Consider the following 23,148-nt stretch of genomic DNA (forward strand, 5'->3'; position numbering starts at 1 on the left):
ACAGGCTTGAGCCGCCGCGTCCGGGCTACAAAGCACTGCTCTTGATATCTGTGCAGAGAGTCATTTCTAGAAGTGGAGCCGGGGAACACTTACTCCAGCCTCTGTAGGGCGCACTCGGGGTGAGTCAGGGCAGCACCCAACAGCTTCACGCCATCGTCTTGGAGCCGATTATATCCCAGGCACAGTCGAGTCACTTGTCGGATGCTCATCAGGAACAAGGCCAGGTCCTGACAGCTGGCCCCCGACAGGCTGCATTTCTCCAGGCTGCGGGAGGTGCAGGAGCAAGGTGAGCCTCAGCCATGGTGCCCAGGTGCCTTTTCTCTCTTGACCCCTTAACTCCCGAGACCCAAACAGCACAGGAAGATTAAATTGGAGAGAGAACAAAAGCTTGAAAGAGAAAAAGGGCCGGGCGTGGTGGCTCAAGCCTATAATCCCAGCACTTCGGGAGGACAAGGCAGGCAGATCACCTGAGTTCAAGAGTTCAAGAACAACCTGGTCAACACAGTGAAACCTCGTCTCTATTTAAAAAAAAAAATTAGCTGGGCATGGTGGTGCATGCCTGTAGTCCCAGCTACGCGGGGAGGCTGAGGCAGGAGAATCGCTTAAACCAAGAGGTGGAGGTTGCAGTGAGCCAAGATCGTGCCACTGCACTCCAGCCTGGGTAACAGAGGGAGACTCCCTCTCAAAAAAGAAAAATAACAAAAAACACAGGAAGGAGATACAGATGAGTCAAGGTAGGGTTTTCCGACCGTGTCATCCAGGCATTGCCACATGTCCCCTGGGGGGCAAAATCAAATCGGTTGAAAACCGCTACATCTGGGGAGGGTCAGAGAAGCCTAAGGAGATGATGCAGAGAAGGACTGCCTGGTCAGACAGCCATGATCACGGGAGGGCAAAGCTGGCTGGAACCGAGACCCACAGTGAGTGCTGGGAAGAAAGAAGAGGCGCCGTGGCTCGTGCCCGTAGTCCTGGAGTTTGGGAGGCCAAGGTAGGTGGATCGCCTGAGGTCAGGAATTCAAGACCAGCCTGGCCAACGTGGCAAAACCTCATCTCTACAAAACTACGAAGAAAAAAAAAAAAAAAAAAAAAAAAAAAAAAAAAAAAAGCTGGGCATGGTGGTATGTGCCTGTAATTCCAGCTACTCGGGAGGCTGAGGCGGGAGAATCACTTGAACCCAGGAGGCAGAGGTTGCGGTGAGCTGAGATCGCGCCACTGCACGCCAGCCTGGGTGACAGAGCAAGACTTCATCTTAGAAAAGAAAAGGGGCCGGGCGCGGTGGCTCAAGCCTGTAATCCCAGCACTTTGGGAGGCTGAGGCGGGTGGATCACGAGGTCAAGAGATCGAGACCATCCTGGTCAACATGGTGAAACCCCGTCTCTACTAAAAATACAAAAAATTAGCTGGGCATGGTGGCGCGTGCCTGTAATCCCAGCTACTCAGGAGGCTGAGGCAGGAGAATTGCCTGAACCCAGGAGGCGGAGGTTGCGGTGAGCCGAGATTGCACCATTGCACTCCAGCCTGGGTAAAAAGAGCGAAACTCCGTCTCAAAAAAAAAAAAAAAAAAAGAAAAGTAAAAAAGAACAAAAAGAAAAGCATGTCAATGTGATAAGTAAACAGTAGGTGGATCCCTGAGGTTCCCCAAAACATACCCCAATGCCACCCCTGCCGTGCCACTCAAACTTGCAATGAAGATGCTGACTTACGACAGCTCCGTCAGGGGATTCTTTGGTAGGGTAGAGGGCTCCCTCAGGCTTTTCATATCAGAGAGATCGTTGTCCCCCAGGCTGAGGAAGTTCAGACTCGAGTTCTTGGCGAGTTTGAGAAATTGCTGGCAAATGCCATGGGTAAGACCACAGGATTCCAACCTGACACAGAGGCCCCGAGACAGACCATTAGTTACTCTTGGAAGGAGTGATCTGCGTGTAGAGACCCCCCTGCTCCATGAACAAAAGCTGACTTTCTCCCTCTTCCTCATCCCTATCAGAGCTCGGATGGCCTGCATGCCAACGCTACTCAAAGTGTGGTCCGTGGTCCAGCAAGAGCAGCATGACTTGGTGGCCTGGTAGAAGTGCTCATTCTCGGCCTGCCGCAGTGGCTCATGCCCGTAATCCCAGCACTTTGGCTGGCCGAGGTGGGCGGATCACCTGAGGTCAGGAGTTTGAGACCAGCCTGGCCAACACGGTGAAACCCTTTTTCTACTAAAAATATAAAAGTTAGGTGGGTGTGGTGGCAGGTGCCTGTGGTTCCAGCTACTCAGGAGGCTGAGACAGGAGAATTGCTTGAACCCAGGAAGCAGAGTGCAGTGAGCCAAGATTGCACCACTGCACTGCAGCCTGGCAACAGAGTGAGAGACACACACACACACACACACACACACACACTCCTTTCTCAGGTCCCTCCCCAAATGTGCAGGGTCTCTGCAACTGAGTTCCTGGAATCTGTGTTTTAAAACACCAGCTAGCTTGGGCCAGGCACAGTGACTGACACCTATAATCCCAGCACTTGAGAGGCTGAGGCAGGGAGACTACTTGAGTCTAGGAGTTCAAGATCAACCTGGGCAACATGGCAACATCGCATCTCTACAAATAGTGCAAAACTTAGCTGGGTGTGGTGGCCCACACCTGTGGTCCCAGCTACTCGGGACTCTGGTGGCAGGACTGCCTGAGCCAAGGAGGCAGAGGCTGCAGCACGCTGAGATTGTATCACTGCACTGCAGCCTGGGTGACAGAATGAGACGCTGTCTCAAAAACAAAACAAAATACAAAAATAACCTCCCCCGAGGTGAGGCTGATATGCAGTAAAACTGGAGAACGACTTCCCCACACACAGGAACTGTTTCCTTTGCCCGTCTTTCTCTGTCACCTTTTGCTACAGTGCTTAACGCTGTCAGCCCTCCCAGTGGGTAGTGGAAGCTGGGGGTGTCCTCTCACCCCCCTGACGGATCTAGGGAGCCAAAGACTTACCACAGACACTTCAGTTTGCAGGCTGAGTGTTTCAAGGCTTTAAGAATCAGGGGGGCAGTCACCCCCAGCTTGTTACAGCTCAAGTTCAGATGGGTCAGCTTGCTGTGACCCTGGAGGGCAAGAATGAGCTCCTTGAGAATCCACTCAGGAGTTACGGACTTGCACCTGCGGATGGGAAGGGACACGAAAGCTGGATTGAGGGAGAAGGCTGGTTTCCAGCATCCTGCCTGCCACCTCACGCTGCCCTCCACCGAACCCACTGCCAAGGTTATACAGGGGACACAAGGAATCAAAAAAAACAAGGGCCGAGTCATGGTACTGGACGTTGAAAATGAAAACTAAGAAATACTCCCCGGAATGTCAGCAAGCTCAGTTGAATGTGCTAAGTCAGGACTCCCTCTCCCTCCCTCCCCACCTCTCCTGGAGACCTGCTGTGAAGAGGTCCTGGGGCCCTCTCTCTTCTGGGAAAGCCCCCCCCCCAAGACACACATACAATCCAACCTAGAAAACCCCAGCAAGAATAATTCTCTTGTGTTTTCTGTAACTTTTCTCCTTATCTTGAGAACTATATAAGACTGAAATTTAAATTTTAAAAGAAACATTTAAAAACACTGCCGAATTATTGGATATATGCCCAAAGGAACATGAATCTCTGTTACAAAGACGCATGCCCACGTATGCTGATGGCAGCACTGTTCACAATAGTGGACACGTGAAATCAACCGAAATGCCCATCAGTGATGGGTAGACAAAGACAATGTGGTATCTATACACCGGGGAATACTATGCAGCCATAAAAAAGAATGAGAACCTGTCCTTTGCAGGGACATGGATGGAGCTGGAGGCCCTCGTCTTTAGGAAATTCATGCAGGAACAGAAAACCAAATACCACATGTTCTCACTTTTAAAGTGGGAGCTGAAGGATGTGAGCACATGGACACAGAGCGGAACCACACACACCGGGGCCTATTGGGAAGAGTGGGTAACGGAAAAGGATCAGGAAAAATAATGAATGGGTACTGGGGTTAGTATCCGAGAGATGAGGCCAGGTGTGATGACTCATGCCTGTAATCCCAGCTACTCAGGAGGCTGAGGCAGGAGAATTGCCTGAACCCAGGAGGCGGAGGTTGCGGTGAGCCGAGGTCGCGCCATTGCACTCCAGCCTGGGTAACAAGAGCGAAACTCCGTCTCAAAAGAAAGAGAAAAAATTTCAGCCTACTTTGCCCGATAGCACTTTCATAAATACAAGCACAGTTTATTTTACTCTCCTGAGCACCTAGCTTGCCTGCTGGAAAGCAGAGAGCCAACTGCCCTAATCAAGAGAGAAGTGGGGTGATTCTCCTAGCGTACCCTCTGAACTGCCAGCGTCTCACACTTACGTCAGCTTTTGGACTTTGCATCTTGGATTTTTTAGTGCAAGACATAGAGCTTTCACAGACGAGGCATGGAGCTTGCTGTTACTCAGGTCCAGTTCACGCACATTCTCGTTTGTGACCAACGTAGAGCAAATAGTGTTCCACGCGTGCATCCTGGAACTGACCATGCTTGTCCTTCATGAAGGAGAGAGAGAAACACAGATTAGGGCAAATCAGCCTCAGCGACAGCCAGAATACAAGCTCCGGGACACAGAAAGAAGCCCCAGCAAAATTATTAGAATTTTCCTCATGTGGCTGGGTGCGATGGTTCACGCCTGTCATCTCAGCACTTTGGGAGGCCGAGGCCACAGATCATTTGAGGTCAGGAGTTCAAGACCACCCTGGCCAACATGGTGAAACCCTGTCTCTACCAAAAATACAAAAATGGGCATGGTGGTGTGTGCCTGTATTCCCAGCTACTTGGGAGGCTGAGGCAGGAGAATGGCTTGAACCTGGGAGGTAGAGGTTGCAGTGAGTGGAGATCGTGCCACTGCAGTCCAGCCTGGGCAACAGAGCAAGACACAGTCTCTAAAAAAAGTGCTAATCCAATAGTCTCTGCATGTTAGGAAGAATAATCATCAAGTATGAAGGTCGTAAGTCAAACTTTTTATTTCACAGGAGATAGGGAAGTAAAACAGAAGAAATGTTTCTTAAGTACTTAAGGGGGATGCAGTTTTACCCCGCAAGCCCGGAGTTGTGCACTGTTGGAGCAGTGCTTCTAGCTTTGGGGGTGGGCGCACACGTGTGCAGCGGGGGGGTGGGCGCACACTGTGCAGCCGGGGTGTACACACATGTCTATTTTCAAATGAAGATTTCTGGGGCCCGTCTCAGATCTGCTTAATCAGAATATCCCAAGGATAGGAATTGAGAACTGACACCCATGTGTGGTTTAATGTCCCTACACTCAGCCATCTGGGACGAAGCATACAAGCCTGTTTTCTTCCCAAGTAATGCTGGAATCAGAACAAAACACCTTCATCACCTGCTCTAGGAAACAGCTGCTCTTGGAAGGTAAGACAAGGACCCACTTGCCCAGGCTAACTCTCAACAGTTGCTTCGAGACTCTGGTCTACCCATGCAGGGCAGTTATGTCGAACCCTGGCCAGTCCAAACCAATTATCTACCTTTTATTACCCACCGTAAAAAATAAATCACCCACCCCTGAAAAAGTAAAATAAAATCACCCACCCCTGAAAAAGTAAAATAAAATCACCCACCCCTAAAAAAGTAAAATAAAATCACCCACCCCTGAAAAAGTAAAATAAAATCACCCACCCCTGAAAAAGTAAAATAAAATCACCCACCCCTAAAAAAGTAAAATAAAATCACCCACCCCTAAAAAACTAAAATAAAATCACCCACCCCTGAAAAAGTAAAATAAAATCACCCACCCCTGAAAAAGTAAAATAAAATCACCCACCCCTGAAAAAGTAAAATAAAATCACCCACCCCTGAAAAAGTAAAATAAAATCACCCACCCCTGAAAAAGTAAAATAAAATCACCCACCCCTGAAAAAGTAAAATAAAATCACCCACCCCTGAAAAAGTAAAATAAAATCACCCACCCCTGAAAAAATAAAATAAAATCACCCACCCCTGAAAAACTAAAATAAAATCACCCACCCCTGAAAAAGTAAAATAAAATCACCCACCCCTGAAAAAGTAAAATAAAATCACCCACCCCTGAAAAAGTAAAATAAAATCACCCACCCCTGAAAAAGTAAAATAAAATCACCCACCCCTAAAAAAGTAAAATAAAATCACCCACCCCTAAAAAAGTAAAATAAAATCACCCACCCCTAAAAAACCAGAATCAAATGAATCACCCACCCCCACAAAACACAACCAAAATCACCCACCCCTACAAAACACGATCACTCGCCTTAAAAAAAAAAATCAAATTGCTCGCCTTAAAAATCAAATCGCTCGCCTTAAAAAAATAATCAAATCGCTCACCTTAAAAAAATCAAATCACTCGCCTTAAAAAAAAATCAAATCACCCGCCTTAAAAAAAAAAAAATCAAATCACCCACCTTAAAACCAAAAATAAAAATCACCCACCTTAAAACAAAGATCCATCAACCACCCCAATCAATCATCACCCACCCCAATCAATCATCACCCACCCCAATCAATCATCACCCCACCCCAATCAATCATCACCCACCCCAATCAATCATCACCCACCCCAATCAATCATCACCCACCCCAATCAATCATCACCCACCCCAATCATCACCCACCCCAATCATCACCCCACCCCAATCAATCATCACCCACCCCAATCATCACCCCACCCCAATCAATCATCACCCACCCCAATCAATCATCACCCCACCCCAATCAATCATCACCCCACCCCAATCAATCATCACCCACCCCAATCAATCATCACCCCACCCCAATCAATCATCACCCACCCCAATCATCACCCCACCCCAATCAATCACCCCACCCCAATCAATCATCACCCACCCCAATCATCACCCCACCCCAATCAATCATCACCCCACCCCAATCATCACCCCACCCCAATCAATCATCACCCCACCCCAATCAATCATCACCCCACCCCAATCAATCACCCCACCCCAATCAATCATCACCCACCCCAATCATTACCCCACCCCAATCAATCATCACCCCACCCCAATCATCACCCACCCCAATCAATCATCACCCCACCCCAATCAATCATCACCCCACCCCAATCAATCATCACCCCACCCCAATCAATCATCACCCACCCCAATCAATCATTACCCCACCCCAATCAATCATCACCCCACCCCAATCAATCATCACCCCACCCCAATCAATCATCACCCCACCCCAATCAATCATCACCCACCCCAATCAATCATTACCCCCCCAGGTTCTGAAACTCCACAGACATCCTCCTCTGGCTTCCTGCTCCTGAGACATGACTCGACTCTATGAGGTGTCGTTCCCTTACTGAAGCAGGACTAATAAAGTTGGTTTTAGGTGACCAGAAATATCTGCGCTGTTCTTTTTGGCAAGTCGTGAGATGCACGCACGGTGACATGGGCATGCACACGTGCTCATTCCTATGTTAAATATCCCAGTGAACTCGGTCATAAGAGAGTCCATTTAAAATTACTGAGGAAACAGGTAAGACGACTGACAAGTGGCAAATGACCGCAGCATCAGAAGATCTACTGCCAACTCTTGGGAAGGCATGAAATCTTAAATTTCGGGGCGAACATACGTAAAATGAGGAATTATGCTGATGTTATCAGTCCTCACAATAAACCAAATTATTCCTGGGGAAGCGTTGTAAGAGCAGTCAATCACATGCTCCCACACGGAATCCTGTCTAAAGAAGTTCCCAATTTATATTTTAGGGATTCCAAGACGTGACCAATTACAGCCAATACGTATCGACATATAGCCATCCTTCAGTATCTGTGGGGGTTGGTTCGAGGACTTCCCATGTACTCTAAAGTCTGAGGATGCCCAAGTCTCTGGTATAAAGTGGAATACTGGCCGGGGGTGGAGGCTCAGCCCTGTAATCCCAGCACTTTGGGAGGCCAAGGTGGGCAGATCATTTGAGGTCAGGAGTTCGAGACCAGCCTGGACAACATGGTCAAACCCCATCTCTACTAAAGATACAAAAATTAGCAGGGCATCGTGGTGGGTGCCTGTAATCCCAGCTGCTCGGGAGGCTGAGGCAGGAGAATCACTTGAACCTGGGAGATGGAGGTTGCAGTGAGCCAAGATTGTGCCACTGCACTTGAGCCTGGCAGATAAAATAAGACTCCTTTTCAAAAAATAAAATGGTGTATTTGCACATAACCTAAGCCTATCCTCTCACATACCATAAATCGCTAGATTACTTACAATACCCAACATGATGTAAATAGTGGTGGGACCGTGTTGCTTCGGGAATGAGGACAAGATAAGTGTGAGATCTCTCCTAAAAAATCCAAAGACATTAGCTGGGTGTGGTGGCACGTGCCTGTAATCTCCGCTAACCAGGAGGCTGAGGCAGGACAATCTCTTGAACCCAGGAGGCAGAGATTGTGCCACTGCACTTCAGCCTGGCGACAGAGCAAAACACCATATAAAAAAAAACCAAACAACGATAAAATACATAAAGATCTAAATCTATCTCTAAGGAGCTCAATTAAATTACCTAAGAAACTAGATGACGCCTAAAGGAAAATATCCTTTCGAGATGGAGCTGCTCCAGAATGCTCGGTCACAAACGACCCGTGATACGTAACGACAAGAAATCCCCAGTTTTGCATCAGAGAATTTGCACAGAGCCTGAGAAAACAGGAGAAAGTTGAGAGAGATAGAACAGACACTTTACAAAAGAAGACATACATGAGGCCAACAATCATATGAAAAAATGCTCATCATCACTGGTCATCAGAGAGATGCAAATCAAAACCACATTGAGATACCATCTCACGCCAGTTAGAATGGCGATCATTAAAAAATCTGGAGACAACAGATGCTGGAGAGGACGTGGAGAAAAAGGAACACTTTTACACTGTTGGTGGTAGTGTAAATTAGTCCAACCATTGTGGAAGACAGTGTGGTGATTCCTCAAGGCCTTAGAAATAGAAATTCCATTTGACCCAGCAATCCCATTACTGGGTATATATCCAAAGGACTATAAATCGTTCTACTATAAGGACACATGCACACGAATGTTCATTGCAGCACTGTTTACAATAGCAAAGACCTGGAATCAACCCAAATGCCCATTGATAATAGACTGGATTGGGAAAATGTGGCACATATACACCATGGAATATTATGCAGCAATCAGAAATGATGAGTTTGTGTCGTTTGTAGGGACATGGATGAATCTGGAGAACATCATCCTCAGCAAACTGACACAAGAACAGAAAATGAAATACCGCATATTCTCACTCATAGGCTGGTGATGAAAAATGAGAACACATGGACACAGGGAGGGGAGTACTAAACACTGGGGTCTATTGGGGGGGAAAAGGGGAGGGTCAGTGGGAGGGGGAGGTGGGGAGGGATAGCCTGGGGAGAAATACCAAATGTGGGTGAAGGGGAGAAAGGAAGCAAAACACACTGCCACGTGTGTACCTATGCAACTGTCTCGCACGTTCTGCACATGTACCCCAAAACCTAAAATGCAATAAAAAAAGGTGCAAAAAAAAAAAAAAAGTTGAGAGAGAAATGGTTTTGTGTTACTCACTCCAGAGTGTCCACGTCCCTTTCGAGGATGTGACTGCCGACAGAAAGCCTTAGCTTAGTTAACCCTTTGCACTGCTTTAGGCAAAACGAAGCAGCTTTGAGTTCTTCTTCCCTCAAAATATGAAGGTCCACCTCAAAGGTACGATCCAACATCTTCTCTACGAAGCCCTCCTCCTGGGACTCATGCAGGCAGAGAAAAAACCGTAGGACGTGAAACTGGACGGAGGCACTTTCCGCCTTGTCTAACCCTTCCCACCACTCTAACAATTCCTCCGTTTTCCTGGGAGACACTTTACAACGCAAAGTAGATTCCAGCTCTCTTGCTATGCTTCTGTTTAAGAGACCGAAGAGGAAAAGGACCACTGGAGTCCAACAGGGTTCTTTGTCAATCAGGGCATCCTGCAGTAACAGCTTCATCTCCTCATACTTCGGGGAATGCTGCAGGAATTCTTCAGGTTCCTCCAGCATAAAGGACATAGCTGCAAAAAACTCCTGCAGACTCGGGTGGGTGAAAGTGAAGCACCCCCCGCCGTCACCGACCTTCTGAAGGATATTGAGCTGGTGGAGATAGTCAAGGAAAGGCGCTTCCAGGCCCTGGCGCTGAGCGGCCTGCGTGTTAAACATGAAGGCCACAGACCACAGCCCCTCTATGGCCAGACTGCAGAGGGCCCTCCACTGTCCCGGCCAGCTGTCATCTGCCAAATCCACCTCTGCCGTGGAGAAGAGGTTGGTGACAAAGCAGGCGTACAGAGCGGTGGCGGTCTCGGTGACCGACCGGAGCGCGTAATACCTCACCCGCGGCTGCTTCAGACAGGCACACACGATCCAGCACACCATGGGGGCACTGCAGGATTCGAAGAGAGTTTCGTTTTTTCTTATCTGCTGCAGGATTTTCCTGACTTCGCTCGGGTCCTCAAAGTGTCTCATGAAATACACCCACAGGTCTTCGTCCGTGAACCCCGTCATGTGCACAAAGCGTGGATTCACCACCAAGCCCCTAAGATCTGTCAGGTAAAAGGTCTCGATTGTGATCAGTAAGGTGGCCTGGGGAACCAATTCCTTCTTCAATAAGCCGAGTAGGATTCTGGTCACCGGGAGCTCCTGGTACCAGTCGGTACATGGCGGGCCACCGTCCGGGCCGTCAGAGCACGGCTCAGCTGCGATCATGTTCTCACAGCCGTCGACGATAAACAGGAGCTTCTCGGGCTGAGACAGGAACTCTTCAACGGGGGCATCGGAACCGGGCCAATCCCGAGAAATCAGTTTGGCAAACGTAGTTTCCTTCATGTGCCTCATCCTACAGCAGCTGAGGTAGAAGACATAGGAGAACCTCTGCTGAAAGAGAACTCCGTCTGCCCAATGCAGCAGAGCCTTCATTGCCAAGGTGGTCTTCCCGACCCCTGCCCTCCCCGTCAGGACGATGGTCTGGGCCTGGGCTCCGGTCCCGTCAGGGTCCAGCAGGCGCTGCAGGTCCTGGTGCTCATCCTCTGATGTACTATGGATATACACGTGGTCTTCAGGCCAAGCGTTGTTGTCCCATTTCTCCAACACTGTAGCCCTCATTTTCTCTCTGTATTTTCTTCTGTGGTCTAAAGCAGAAGTGAGGCCAGAGAGAGAGACAGACAGACCTAACGATGGTCAGAATAAATTTCAGAGTTAGGAATGATTTAATTACAAAGTTCCCACCCAAAGACTTGACTGAGACAAACGAATGCAGTGGTAGAAAGTGAAGACAGTTAAATGATCTGACGATCTGGCCGGGCGCGGTGGCTCACACCTGTAATCCCAGCACTTTGGGAGGCCAAGGCGGGTGGATTGCCTGAGCTCAGGAGTTGGAGACCAGCCTAGGGAACACGGTGAAACCCTGTCTCTACTAAAAAAGAAAAAAAACCACAAAAAATGAGCCAGGTGTTGGCAGTGTGCACCTGTAATCCCAGCTACTCAGGAGGCTGAGGCAGGAAAATGGCTTGAACTTGAGAGGCAGAGGTTGCAGTGAGCGGAGATCATGCCACTGCTCTCCAGCCTGGGTGACAGGGTGAGACTCCATCTCAAAAAACAACGACAACAAAAAGAAAAAACAAAACAAAACTAAAAAATATCCAATGTCTTCTAAGAAAACATTTGTGGATATGCACAATTTGATATGGACATTTATCAAAGCATTGCTTAATATTTTTCAAAAGCCTGGAAGCCTAGATTTCTGTCACCAAGAAAAGGCTAAATATAAACCATGACACATCTATAGAAAGGTATATGGCAAAAGAATAAATATTATCTGATAGTATCCCGGAAGGTCATTAGGTTAAAGATCTGGAGAACACGAACTTATCCTGGATTGTCTGGGGGGCTAATGCACTTGCACATAACCTCTCAAAGAAGGAGCACAGGGAGATGAGGTGCAGACACCCAGAGCAGAAGACTTAGCAGGTGGCAATCAGACCACAGAGGTGGAGATGAGAGTGATGAGGCCACAACCCAAGGAATGCTGGCAGCCAGCAGAGCTGGAAGAGACCAGATCTTCCCCTAGAGCCTTTCCGGAGAGCACGGCTGTACGGACACCTGGATTTCAGTCATTCTGAGTATGAGTCTGTTCTCACACTGCTCTTAAACACACACCCAGGACTGGGTAACTTATAAAGAAAACGAGGTTTAAGGAACCCACAGTTCCACGTGGCTGGGGAGGCCTCACGATCATGGCGGAAGGCCAAGGGGGAGCAAAGACACAACTTACATGGCAGCAGGCAGGAGGGCATGTGTAGGGGAACTCCCCTTTATAAAACCGTTGGGACTCATGAGACTTGGTCGCTATCATGAGAACAGTGGGGGAAACACCCACCCATCAATCAGTAACCTCCCACTAGGTTCCTCCCATGACATGTGGGAATGACGGGAGCTACAGTTCAAGATGAGATTTGGGTGGGGACACAGCCGGACCCTATCATGTGGCCTCTCTCTCAAAGAGTTGTCGTAAGCTACCCAGTTCATCATAAAATTGGTTAGCAGCGGCCCTGGGAAAGTACTGCCGCACAGAACCTTCACTGCCAGACTCAGCACCAATTTACATGCCCAGGATACTGAACGATGCTGCCACGTGCAGGGGAAATAACATGATTGTAGGACAGAGGGGAAGAGAGAGATCTACCATGATGAGAAGTCAGTAGCTAACTCATCAGAAAACGAAGGAAAAGCAGGAAATAGTAAACCACTTAGAACCATAGAAACAGACACCAGAAGTGGCCCCCAAGAGCAGTGGGTGGGTGTCCCTGTAGAGCAGACCTCGAGAGCTTTGCATCACAGGCTCTATGTCCCTGTGACTCTTCGGGGCTTATATACATGCACATGTATTTCATTGATAAAACTAAATAGAATCAGAATGTGCATCTTTCTCAGTGTGAAAATTTTCACAGGGTCACTGGCACGAAACCTGCAGATGCCTATCAGTTAACCTATTGATAGGTAAATAAATATCAATTGTGCCACAAAGGCACAAAGTCCAGAAGTAGACACCAGTGTGTGGGAACCGATGGGAAGACTAGAGAATCCCATTTATAGTAACTTATTTTTCAGTAGGTTGCACTGGAACAACTAGCTGGGAAGAATGTTTCATTTCTTGATTATAAAATGGAAGAAAATGTCAGAGTAGGAGGCAACTCTACTCAGGACCTGGCGAAAGGAGGGCTCCTCAAGCAACCTGTCCATCACCGACATAGAGTAGTGTACACGCCCGCCTCTTCTGTTACCGACATAGTGTACACACCCGCCTCTTCTGTTACCGACATAGAGTAGTGTACGCACCCGCCTCTTCTGTTACCGACATGTGTACACACCCGCCTCTTCTGTTACCGACATAGAGTAGTGTACACACCCGCCTCTTCTGTTACCGACATAGAGTAGTGTACACACCCGCCTCTTCTGTTACCGACATAGAGTAGTGTACACGCCCGCCTCTTCTGTTACCGACATAGAGTAGTGTACGCACCCGCCTCTTCTGTTACCGACATAGAGTAGTGTACGCACCCGCCTCTTCTGTTACCGACATAGAGTAGTGTACGCACCCGCCTCTTCTGTTACCGACATAAAGTAGTGTACGCACCCGCCTCTTCTGTTACCGACATAGAGTAGTGTACGCACCCGCCTCTTCTGTTACCGACATAAAGTAGTGTACGCACCCGCCTCTTCTGTTACCGACATAGAGTAGTGTACACACCCGCCTCTTCTGTTACCGACATAAAGTAGTGTACGCACCCGCCTCTTCTGTTACCGACATAGAGTAGTGTACGCACCCGCCTCTTCTGTTACCGACATAAAGTAGTGTACGCACCCGCCTCTTCTGTTACCGACATAGTGTACACACCCGCCTCTTCTGTTACCGACATAGAGTAGTGTACGCACCCGCCTCTTCTGTTACCGACATAAAGTAGTGTACACACCCGCCTCTTCTGTTACCGACATAGTGTACACACCCGCCTCTTCTGTTACCGACATAGAGTAGTGTACACACCTGCCTCTTCTGTTACCGACATAGAGTAGTGTACACACCCGCCTCTTCTGTTACCGACATAGAGTAGTGTACGCACCCGCCTCTTCTGTTACCGACATAAAGTAGTGTACACACCCGCCTCTTCTGTTACCGACATAGTGTACACACCCGCCTCTTCTGTTACCGACATAGAGTAGTGTACACACCCACCTCTTCTGTTACCGACATAAAGTAGTGTACGCACCCGCCTCTTCTGTTACCGACATAAAGTAGTGTACGCACCCGCCTCTTCTGTTACCGACATAAAGTAGTGTACGCACCCGCCTCTTCTGTTACCGACATAGAGTAGTGTACACACCCGCCTCTTCTGTTACCGACATAGAGTAGTGTACGCACCCGCCTCTTCTGTTACCGACATAGTGTACACACCCGCCTCTTCTGTTACCGACATAGAGTAGTGTACACACCCGCCTCTTCTGTTACCGACATAAAGTAGTGTACGCACCCGCCTCTTCTGTTACCGACATAAAGTAGTGTACGCACCCGCCTCTTCTGTTACCGACATAAAGTAGTGTACACACCCGCCTCTTCTGTTACCGACATAGTGTACACACCCGCCTCTTCTGTTACCGACATAGAGTAGTGTACGCACCCGCCTCTTCTGTTACCGACATAGTGTACACACCCGCCTCTTCTGTTACCGACATAGAGTAGTGTACGCACCCGCCTCTTCTGTTACCGACATAGTGTACACACCCGCCTCTTGTTACCGACATAAAGTAGTGTACACACCCGCCTCTTCTGTTACCAACATAAAGTAGTGTACACACCCGCCTCTTCTGTTACCGACATAGAGTAGTGTACGCACCCGCCTCTTCTGTTACCGACATAGTGTACACACCCGCCTCTTCTGTTACCGACATAAAGTAGTGTACGCACCCGCCTCTTCTGTTACCGACATAGAGTAGTGTACGCACCCGCCTCTTCTGTTACCGACATAGAGTAGTGTACGCACCCGCCTCTTCTGTTACCGACATAAAGTAGTGTACGCACCCGCCTCTTCTGTTACCGACATAAAGTAGTGTACGCACCCGCCTCTTCTGTTACCGACATAGAGTAGTGTACACACCCGCCTCTTCTGTTACCGACATAGTGTACACACCCGCCTCTGTTACCGACATAGAGTAGTGTACACACCCGCCTCTTCTGTTACCGACATAGAGTAGTGTACACACCCGCCTCTTCTGTTACCGACATAGAGTAGTGTACACACTCGCCTCTTCTGTTACCGACATAGAGTAGTGTACACACTCGCCTCTTCTGTTACCGACATAGAGTAGTGTACACACCCGCCTCTTCTGTTACCGACATAGAGTAGTGTACACACTCGCCTCTTCTGTTACCGACATAGAGTAGTGTACACACTCGCCTCTTCTGTTACCGACATAGTGTACACACCCGCCTCTTCTGTTACCGACATAGAGTAGTGTACACACCCGCCTCTTCTGTTACCGACATAGAGTAGTGTACGCACCCGCCTCTTCTGTTACCGACATAGAGTAGTGTACACACCCGCCTCTTCTGTTACCGACATAGTGTACGCACCCGCCTCTTCTGTTACCGACATAGAGTAGTGTACACACTCGCCTCTTCTGTTACCGACATAGAGTAGTGTACACACCCGCCTCTTCTGTTACCGACATAGTGTACACACCCGCCTCTTCTGTTACCGACATAGAGTAGTGTACACACCCGCCTCTTCTGTTACCGACATAGAGTAGTGTACACACCCGCCTCTTCTGTTACCGACATAGAGTAGTGTACACACTCGCCTCTTCTGTTACCGACATAGAGTAGTGTACACACTCGCCTCTTCTGTTACCGACATAGAGTAGTGTACACACCCGCCTCTTCTGTTACCGACATAGAGTAGTGTACACACCCGCTTCTTCTGTTACCGACATAGAGTAGTGTACACACCCGCCTCTTGTTACCGACATAAAGTAGTGTACACACCCGCCTCTTCTGTTACCGACATAGAGTAGTGTACACACCCGCCTCTTGTTACTGACATAAAGTAGTGTACACACCCGCCTCTTGTTACCGACATAAAGTAGTGTACACACCTGCTTCTTCTGGCTCCTCTGGTTCCTCTTGGTTTGGATCTTGGCATCCCTGCATCTGCCCATTCCCTGAAATAAATAATGATGGGATGTGGAAATACTCTAGATGGAAAATGGGCCAGCAATGATAGAGGTTCTCAGTACAACCAACTCTTTGTTTTTCTCCAAAATGGAGTGTTGCTCTGTCACCCAGAGGTGGAGTGCAGTGGCACCATCTCGTCTCACTGCAACCTCTGCCTCCCAGGTTCAAGCAGTTCTGCCTTGGCCTCCTGAGTAGCTGGGATTACAGGCACCTGCCACCACACCTGGCTAATTTTTTTTTTTATTTTTAGTAGAGACGGGGTTTCACCATGTTGGCCAGGCTGGTCTCGAACTCCTGGCCTCCTGATCTGCCCACCTCGGCTGCTCAAAGTGCTGGGGTTATAGGCATGAACCACCGCACCCAGCCAGAACTAACTCTATGGCAAACTTGAGAGTGAAGAGATTAGAGAATTCAGAGAATGTTCAGTTTATATTTTTTGTTTTTAAGAGATGGAGTTTTGCTCTGTCTCCCAGGCTAAAGAGCAGTGGTGCAATCTCAGCTCACTGCAACCTCTGCCTCCTGGGTTCAATACATTCTCCTGCCTCAGCCTCCCAAGTAGCTGGGATTACAGGCACATGCCACCAGGCCTGGCTTTTTTATTTTTAGAAGAGAGGAGATTTCACCATATTGGCCAGGCTGGTCTCAAACTCTTGACTTCAAGTATCTTCCTGCCTCGGCCTCCAAACGTGCTGGTATTACAGACATGAGCCACTCTATCCAGCCTTAAGTTATTATTTAATAAGAAATACTGCAAGAACTAGATAGAGTTTTTAATTTTTTATGTACTGTAAGTTCCAGAAATTTCAGCACAGGCAGCGAATGTGTACCAATGAAACGAGTGCCTCATCGAACTACCTGTCGACTGTTGACATCGAGTAGTGTACACACCTGCTGCTTCTTCCAGCTCCTCTGGTTCTTGGTTTGGATCTTGCCATTCCTGGGTCTGCACATTCCCTGAAATAAACAGTGATGATGACATATAAAAATACCCCAGGCCAAAAATGGACCAGCAGTAACGGAAGCCCCCAGTGGAACCAACTTTTTCTATAGCAAACGGGACTAAAGGGACTGGAGGAATCAGTACGCCCCATTTACATAAGTTATTATTTAACAAGCAATACTGAAAGAGTTAGTTGCAAAGTTTTTAACTTTTTATGCAGTATAAACTCAAGGAACTTCAGAGTAGGCAGCAAATGTGGACCAGTGAGCGCGTGCTCCATCAAGCTACCTGTCGGTTACCAGCTGAAAGTAGCGCACGCACCTGCTGCTGCTTCTGGCATCTCTGCATCTTCTTCTGTTACATCTTGGGGCTCCTGGGTCTGCACATTCCCTGAAATAAACAGTGATGATGACATACAACAATACCCCAGACTGAACTGAAAATGCGCCAGGAGAATGGAGGCTCTTGGTAGAACCAACTCCTATGACAAACTAGAGATTTAGAGTCTGATTCCTCCAGTTTTCTCAAGCTCCGTTAACCCAATGAAGATGCAACGTGAACTCTGCAAAGCCCACAGCACGCCCTAAGCACGATCCTGCCTGCCTGGATTCTCAGACATCTGCTTCACTCACCCTCAAGGCTCTGCTCAAACCTCATCGCGGCACTGGTGCCGATCAGGACGACCACCAACCTCCTTAATCACCTCCCCTAGCCTCTCCCATCTGCCCTATCCTCTTGGCACCTTTTAACACAGCCTGTAACTTACTTATTATGTCTCTGACCTGTCTAGGTAGATGACCGTTCATCAATTCATGCCAAGTGTGTAGAACTGTACCCCACAGAGAAGCCATCCTAGTATCTTTGGATTAAAATACCATAGGAATAAAAGCACTAAGAATTGGGTTCAAACCAAGTCCCTCAAGGCGCTGCACACACCCACTCTGAATGTCCCCTTTCTCGTGAGCTAGAAGACCTCTTCCATGGCTCACAGTGGTCCAGCTCCTCCTACTGTGTGGTACACAGCTGCCACTCTGAATGTCCCCTTTCTCGTGAGCTAGAAGACCTCTTCTATGGCTCACGGTGGTCCAGCTCCTCCTACTGTGTGGTACACAGCTGCCACTCTGAATGTCCCCTTTCTCGTGAGCGAGACCTCTTCTATGGCTCACAGTGGTCCAGCTCCTCCTACTGTGTGGTACACAGCTGCCACTCTGAATGTCCCCTTTCTCGTGAGCTAGAAGACCTCTTCCATGGCTCACAGTGGTCCAGCTCCTCCTACTGTGTGGTACACAGCTGCCACTCTGAATGTCCCCTTTCTCGTGAGCTAGAAGACCTCTTCTATGGCTCACGGTGGTCCAGCTCCTCCTACTGTGTGGTACACAGCTGCCACTCTGAATGTCCCCTTTCTCGTGAGCGAGACCTCTTCTATGGCTCACAGTGGTCCAGCTCCTCCTACTGTGTGGTGCACAGCCATTGTGAGCCAATACCTCATGAGGGATTTGCATCTCAAGAGACACGGCTCTACCATTTGAACTGCACAGATCATCCCTGTTTACATGGCTTGTTCTGCTTAGCGAGAAAGTCCTGTACTGTCTCCAGATGCTCCATGTTCCTTTCAAGAACCACTCCTTCAAAGAACAAGAATCGTCATTCTCCACCCACAGTAGCCTGGGCTAAAGGATCCCAACTCTCTGAAGCTCCGCAGATCCTACCTTTGCAATCTGTGAGCCCTACATATGTCCACAGTCTTCAAGCTCAGGTCTGTCCTGAATTCTAACCCTCCTAGAAGCAGGGAACCCGACTGGGAGCCTTTTTCTGGGCATAGCCCAGGCAAAGGAAAAGTAGATGATTTTCTCCTCATCAGTGGCTCAGTTTACCCAGAAGCCAACTATGTGACATGTTAAATTCCTCCGTTGCAAACAAATCCAATGACGTGAGCCTTGCAGGTTTTAACTTCACTGCCAAGTATCAGGTATCACTGCCTGGATCTTAGCACATTCAACACAGGACTCTACATTTAGCTGGGACCACTGAGAAGAGCCAGGCTGTTCCAGATGAACAGCCTAGCAGGACTGGTGCATGGCTTCGGAGAGAAAATGAACGTTAAAAATCGTTCTGCTACAAGGACACATGCACACGAATGTTCATTGCAGCACTGTTTACAATAGCAAAGACCTGGAATCAACCCAAATGCCCACTGATGATAGACTGGACTGGGAAAATGTGGCACATATACACCATGGAATATTATGCAGCAATCAGAAATGATGAGTTCGTGTCGTTTGTAGGGACATGGATGAATCTGGAGAACATCATCCTCAGCAAACTGACACAAGAACAGAAAATGAAACACCGCATATTCTCACTCATAGGCGGGTGATGAGCAATGAGAACACATGGACACAGGGAGGGGAGTACTAAACACTGGGGTCTATTGGGGGGAAAAGGGGAGGGCCAGTGGGAGGGGGAGGTGGGGAGGGATAGCCTGGGGAGAAATGCCAGATGTGGGTGAAGGGGAGAAAGGAAGCAAAACACACTGCCATGTGTGTTCCTACGCAACTGTCTTGCATGTTCTGCTCATGTACCCCAAAACCTAAAATGCAATAAAAAAAAAATTAGTTGTTGCTGGCCGGACGCAGTGGCTCACACCTGTCATCCCAGCACTTTGGGAGGCCGAGGCAGACGGACCACCTGAAGTCGGGAATTCAAGACCAGCCGGACCAATAGGGAGAAACCCCATCTCTACTAAAAATACAGCAATTAGCTGGGCATGGTGGTGGACGCCTGTAGTCCCAGCTACTCAGGAGGCTGAGGCAGGAGAATCACTTGAACCAGGGAGGCGGAGGGTGTGATGAGCCGAGATCACACCATTGCACTCCAGCCTGGGTAACAAGAGTGAAACTACGTCTTTAAAAAAAAAAAAAAAAACTTAGTTCTTGCTTTTTCTACCCAGTGCTTACGGAACTTTGCAGGACTCAAGCCTGTAATCCCAGCACTTTGGGAGGCTGAGGCGGGTGGATCACGAGGTCAAGAGATCGAGACCATCCTGGTCAACATGGTGAAACCCCGTCTCTACTAAAAATACAAAAAATTAGCTGGGCATGGTGGCGCGTGCCTGTAATCCCAGCTACTCGGGAGGCTGAGGCAGGAGAATTGCCTGAACCCAGGAGGCGGAGGTTGCGGTGAGCCGAGGTCACGCCATTGCACTCCAGCCGGGGCAACAAGAGCGAAACTCCGTCTCAAAAAAAAAAAAAAGAATAGCCAAGAGCAGGCCTAGGAAGTCCACGCCTAGGCATTCCTGTTCTCTGGTGAAGTGCACTTATCTGAGTGCGTTTTAAGTGCCAGAGGAGCATGGTTTAGGTAAGCAGCCCACCCTTCCTACACCCGGCTTGACTCGCCCGGGCTCCCTAGATTTACTCCGTAGTGTCTTTATCCGAAACCTAGCGACCCCTGGATGCAGGGAAGCACCAGTGATATGCACACAAGTATGTGGGTCAGTCGGTGTGGCCCCTGTTCCCTTTGCACGTTAAACCTCGCTGCTAATGCGGAGGGGACATGTTTGGCCTTGTCTTAAAGGTCCCCCCACAAAAAATGCATTACTGGGAAAGGACTCCTACGTAATTAAAAATGCAATGAACTAAGAATATATAGTGATTTTTTTTTTTTTTGAGACGGAGTTTCGCTCTTGTTACCCAGGCTGGAGTGCAATGGCGTGATCTCGGCTCACCGCAACCTCCGCCTCCTGGGTTCAGGCAATTCTCCTGCCTCAGCCTCCCGAGTAGCTGGGATTACAGGCACGCGCCGCCATGCCCAGCTAATTTTTTGTATTTTTAGTAGAGACGGGGTTTCACCATGTTGACCAGGATGGTCTCGATCTCTTGACCTCGTGATCCACCCGCCTCGGCCTCCCAAAGTGCTGGGATTACAGGCGTGAGCCACCGCGCCCGGCCTAGTGATTTTAAACCTTTATGTACATAATGAAATAACTCTGACACGAGTATGAACTCTCCACACAAGCATGGCCACGTGATTTCTGACAAAGATGAAAAAGCAGTTCAGTACAGAGGGCGCTTTCCAGCACACGGCGATGGAGCCGATGGAGATCTACGGGCAGAAAAAAAGTAAAAAGGGACAGCGACCTAAACTTTACCCCTTACACAGAAAAAAAAAAAAAAAATCCAACCCAAAAGACCAGATTTAAATATAAAAGGTAGAAACCAGCCCGGTGTAGTGGCTCACACCTGTAATCCCAGCACTTTGGGAGGCCGAGGCGGGTGGATCACGAGGTCAAGAGATCAAGACCATCCTGGCCAACATGACCAAACCTCGTCCCTACTAAAAATACAAAAATTAGCCGGGCCTGGTGGTCACACCTGTAGTCCCAGCTACTCGGAAGGCTGAGGAAGAAGAATCGATCGAACCTGGGAGGCAGAGTTTGCAGTGAGCTAAGATCACACCGCCACACTCCAGCCTGGCAACAGAGCGAGAAGACTCAGTCTCAAAAAATAAAAAGAAAAAAGAAAAGAAAAAGAAAGAAGCCTTATAACAGAACTGAACGTGCCCCTTCCCATTCCCTTTCTTGGCTTTGCTACTTCTTCCCAGGCTACAGCACTAAATCTTTGCAGCTCTTATGGCTTTAAAAATTATACTGTCCTACATCATCAGGAGGATTTGTAGGGGGAGATCAGCAACGTGGAGAGACCCCATGAAAACCCAGCGGCACCTCCCTGCTCTCAGGAGTGCCGGGCCCCCTCCCTCTGTCCCTGTGGGAGACCCTCTCCTTGCTCTCAGGAGTGCCGGGCCCCCCTCCCTCTGTCCGTCTGGGAGACCCTCTCCTTGCTCTCAGGAGTGCCGGGCCGCCCTCCCTCTGTCCCTGTGGGAGACCCTCTCCCTGCTCTCAGGAGTGCCGGGCCCCCTCCCTCTGTCCCTGTGGGAGACCCTCTCCCTGCTCTCAGGAGTGCCGGGCCCCCTCCCTCTGTCCGTCTGGGAGACCCTCTCCCTGCTCTCAGGAGTGCCGGGCCGCCCTCCCTCTGTCCCTGTGGGAGACCCTCTCCTTGCTCTCAGGAGTGCCGGGCCGCCCTCCCTCTGTCCCTGTGGGAGACCCTCTCCCTGCTCTCAGGAGTGCCGGGCCCCCTCCCTCTGTCCCTGTGGGAGACCCTCTCCCTGCTCTCAGGAGTGCCGGGCCCCCCTCCCTCTGTCCCTGTGGGAGACCCTCTCCCTGCTCTCAGGAGTGCCGGGCCCCCTCCCTCTGTCCCTGTGGGAGACCCTCTCCCTGCTCTCAGGAGTGCCGGGCCCCCTCCCTCTGTCCCTGTGGGAGACCCTCTCCTTGCTCTCAGGAGTGCCGGGCCGCCCTCCCTCTGTCCCTCTGGGAGACCCTCTCACCTTTCATCTTAGCTCTAACTTTCTCACACAGCGAGGTCAGATTCATCGCGTGGAAGATGCCGAGGACCACGTTCCATGCCTGGCCTTTTGGAAAGTGTTCGTCCAAAACAAAGAACAGATTCAAGGGGTCGGCAGCTCTCAAGTTTGCCCAGGGGATATGTGGGAAGTGCCCCTGGGGGGCCGAGCAGAAGTCCACCAACGTACGGGGTTCCAGGCAGAGCTTGAATTCCTCCAGCTGATACTGATCCAGGACCATCAGGTAAGGCAGAAGACCATCGTTGGTACCACCGTCTGCAGAGGTGGCTACAAAAAAGCTCATCTCGCCCGACACGTACAATCTCTCACTTTAACGAAGGACTCCTACATCCACAGGACACTTGGGACCTGCAGAAGAGAAGGAGAAAGTTGAAATCATAACCCATAAATATCACCTCCTCACACTGTCTTGCCTACGCGTTGGAGTGTTTTCTCTTCACGGTACTTCCTGCTACGTGTGTTAGTACCTGTCTGTGTTTTGAGATGGAGTCTCACTCTGTCACCCAGGCTGGAGTGCAGTGGCACAAT

At 49.3% G+C, this 23,148-nt stretch overlaps 1 protein-coding gene across 2 annotated transcripts in view; it reads right to left on the reverse strand.

Moving 5' to 3' along the window:
• The window catches only part of NLRP13 (NLR family pyrin domain containing 13), a 34,954-nt gene extending 12,051 nt beyond the window's left edge, over positions 1-22,903 (reverse strand). For both annotated transcript variants that reach the window (XM_035290286.3, XM_035290285.3), the window contains exons 1-8: positions 22,585-22,903; positions 17,527-17,595; positions 17,154-17,219; positions 16,187-16,252; positions 9,582-11,169; positions 4,343-4,513; positions 2,964-3,128; positions 94-264 (exon numbers count right to left, since the gene is read on the reverse strand). In XM_035290286.3, coding sequence (XP_035146177.3) covers positions 94-264; positions 2,964-3,128; positions 4,343-4,513; positions 9,582-11,169; positions 16,187-16,252; positions 17,154-17,219; positions 17,527-17,595; positions 22,585-22,903 — 2,615 coding nt within the window. The remainder of the gene's footprint in view (positions 1-93; positions 265-2,963; positions 3,129-4,342; positions 4,514-9,581; positions 11,170-16,186; positions 16,253-17,153; positions 17,220-17,526; positions 17,596-22,584) is intronic.
• Between the last annotated feature and the right edge of the window lie 245 nt (positions 22,904-23,148).

This window comes from Callithrix jacchus, chromosome 22 (assembly GCF_049354715.1).
Source record: "Callithrix jacchus isolate 240 chromosome 22, calJac240_pri, whole genome shotgun sequence".
NCBI classification, from domain to species: domain Eukaryota; kingdom Metazoa; phylum Chordata; class Mammalia; order Primates; family Cebidae; genus Callithrix; species Callithrix jacchus.